A 3,241-nucleotide genomic window follows, 5' to 3' on the forward strand; every position below is an offset into this window, starting at 1 on the left:
ATATTTTAAAAACAATAAAAAAGGGGCCCGGTGTCCCATTGCCTGTTTATTTCTCTTTAAAATGTGACCTCACCCAGGTTTTTAACTCAAATGGTTCCGGAGAAAAGTTGCGCGCAAGATGTTGAAGTAAAAATGTCCCAGAAGCCACAACCTTTCAAATCCAAACAATTTCCAATGATTCTATGGGTCTCAGGGGTCCGTAACTTATCGCATAAGCGAATTTCAGGTATCCGTATCTCGTAAACGGCTTGCGTTATAGGCGTTACGCATCTTATGACTTGTTCTCCTGCGCATTTCTGAAATTTGTCATTATGTGCACGCTTTTAACTAGCCAATAACGCGAGATAATGGTTAAACGTTTAGCTTAAATGATAAGTTACGGACCCCTGATGGGTCTCTCTAATGTTTTATAAATTGTCAGATAGTTGAACTAGTGAAGGGAAACCTCACTTGGGCGAAATTTAGTCATTATTAAATTTTTTTTAAGATAAGTAAAAACAGGTTAAATTCTAAGGTTCAATGGGTATTTCCCACCTTAATACTCAATTTCAAATCAGATGAAGTCTTGGGATATCTCGATTGTTTTAGCAGCGACCAATCGTTCCACTTTCGGACAACCATACCAGGACAAATGACAGTACGAAATGATAACACCCCAAAACCAATCCTTCTAAAATATTGGGGCAACTATATTTTTACCCAACTTTGTTCTTGTTGGATTTTAACTGTGAGCATTCAGATTCGTGCAAACAATTATTTCTTAAACCTTTCCTTAAGTTGAGTCTTACCTGTCCAGATGAACCGAACCACTCGTTGGCAATGTTGATTATGACGTGGTCCTCGAGCCCTTTCAGAGTGGATGCCAAACTAATCCAGTAGTCAGCAGCACGACGCAACTTCGCAAAATCGTCCGAACCGGTAGCGTCATGCACCTGGAATGAAAACACCGGCATAAACCTGAATTGCAAATAATTTTCAAAGTGCTCAAACCAAGGGGTGGATAACTCCTGAATTTGGTGTACAAATTTCAAGAATTGAACTGAATCGGCTTAAATTGGCTTGAATTGAACTTGAATTCGACTTAATTGGTTGAATTCTTTTGAAATTGGTATGAATTATCGCGATTTTATTTTACTGAATAGCCGTGAATTGACTTGAATTGGCCTGAATTAGTTGAATTATTTCTGAATTTATTTGAATTAAATTGAATTGGTCTGAATTATTTTGAATTAGCAGAATTAGGGTTGAACACTTGGCAGGGGAGTTGATCCACCCCTCAGCTCAAAAACATAACATTTTGAATTATATGGTGGCGTGAATGAAGAGTGATATTTTCAAAAAAAATCGATTTAAGAGCCGTACTGTTCCTCTTCAGTCCCAATCGAGGGTTTGAAATTCTCTGTAAAATTCTCATGTTCTATCTGCAGAGTACTGAATACACAATGTTCTATCTATAAAACGCGGGTTTCGAGACACCTCCAAAGAAATGCTCATTGCCGCTGCTTATTGCTGCTTATAACCGCTCGTTCTACTTCACTTTTTGCAGTCAATAATGAATCATTGGACCTTTACGATTCTTTCCGTGTGCGCAGATTGGCCTTAATGTCTTCCAGTTACTTGCAAACCACACAAAGGTGAAAGGCTGCGCCCAACTCCGTGCATAGCAGATAGAACATTGTTGTTGGGACGCATCGATTTTTATATACAAGCGGAGCCCTTCACGCCATTCTCACTAAAACGACGCGGGAAGTTGGTAGCAGAGAGTCCGCTGTTACAAAAATATGGCCCGACGCTTAACGGATGTAAACGCCGCCATAACTATCCAAGACGTCGTACGTCGTAGTCGGGACCTCCGAGCGTTGAAAATTAACCATTTAATTCTAGAATATGGTTAAATTTGTGAATAAATGCCACACGTAGTGAGGACAAGTGTCGCTGAAAACATTCTGCGCAAATTCACTGGCAGTCAAAGTTGAAATACGGAACACATACGGCACCCGCAACCCGTTGAGTATGTATGCGCCACGAACATGTTCTGTACGTGTGCATACAGAACACATATGACTACCGCATCTGTTCGGGAGGTTTGCCACAATGGAGTCCGTATGTGCACATACGGGACATGTACGTAGGTATGCGGTCTGTACAAATGTATACCGTTTATGTGAGGCATACATCCGCAGCGTATGTACCGGAACGCAAAATCGTCTACATACTGATCGTATGTACCGGGCAGAGCATACACTGACTACATACGAGCCTTATAGGTTACGTGTATGAACACATGAAGATCGTACATGGAACGTGTAAGGTTCGTACACGGGTCGGGTTTCATTGGGAACGAGTTGGGAGGAAAATGTACTTTGAATGACACATACCTCTAAGATTGCGACGAGCTTGTTCTGCTTGCAGATGTCCAAAATTCGGCGCACACTCGCTGCGTCGTCGTACGTGTACTGGCCCCCATCAGACAGCACGATGCGGATCACGTTTGCACCGGTGGCGGCAATGGCGGGGATGGCTGTTTCGGCATCTCCTTTGTACCAGGTGTGGGCATAGTTGATGCCCCGCATGACGAAGGGTTCTTGATTGCGATCAAGGACAGTTGTGCCTTGGTGGAAACAACGGCGAGTGTGAACATCAGGTTGAGGCCAATTCATCGACACTTTTGACTCGCCGAAACTTAAGTGCTCTGCACATTACAATCTAGGGGACATCAATTTTGGGAGAAGTGTGTGCGTTTCGTTCTGATGTGCCGTAACAACGTTTTGAGACAAGATATGATACAGTTATTTCTATGTTTTTCAAGTGATACTACGCACTTCTGTAAGGCCTATCTGCAGAATGCAACAGTTAAATGTTACTGGGCAAGCGCTAGCGAAGCCTTTGTAAACATTTTTTGGGGGTAAAACCATCTCTTTGTTTTTCTGTATAATTTCACGCGGGGGTTCCCTCACTTCCAAAATAGGTGAACAACGTTCGGGTTGGCGAGTTGATGAGTTGTCGCGAGTAAGGAGCAAGCTGGGATCAATGTTTTCCGAGTTTTTCGCGAATTTAGAGCGAATTTTGGAGCATTACCGCAAATTTTTGTGATTTTGTCGCGACTTTGACGTGAGTTGGGCGTGGGCAAAGGTTGTCTTGGAAAGAGGTGTTTCTTCCGCAGGACACATTGCAAAAAATCGCAACTCGATCGGTGGCGAACGCAGGAAACATCGACTTTCCGCTCCTTTAGCTTCCCGTC

The 3,241-nt window shown here is 42.7% G+C and overlaps 1 protein-coding gene across 1 annotated transcript in view; it reads right to left on the reverse strand.

Annotated features, from left to right (window-relative positions):
- Window positions 1-680: 680 nt before the first annotated feature.
- Window positions 681-3,241, reverse strand: part of LOC113211197 (mannan endo-1,4-beta-mannosidase-like) — a 6,099-nt gene continuing 3,538 nt past the window's right edge. The window contains exons 3-4 of the mRNA XM_026429504.2: window positions 2,379-2,611; window positions 681-932 (exon numbers count right to left, since the gene is read on the reverse strand). Of these exons, the coding sequence (XP_026285289.2) occupies window positions 696-932; window positions 2,379-2,611 (470 nt within the window). The 3' untranslated portion in view covers window positions 681-695. The remainder of the gene's footprint in view (window positions 933-2,378; window positions 2,612-3,241) is intronic.

The sequence above is a fragment of the Frankliniella occidentalis genome, unplaced genomic scaffold (assembly GCF_000697945.3).
Source record: "Frankliniella occidentalis isolate FOCC.00 unplaced genomic scaffold, Focc_3.1 Scaffold197, whole genome shotgun sequence".
In the NCBI taxonomy this organism is placed as follows: Eukaryota; Metazoa; Arthropoda; class Insecta; order Thysanoptera; family Thripidae; genus Frankliniella; species Frankliniella occidentalis.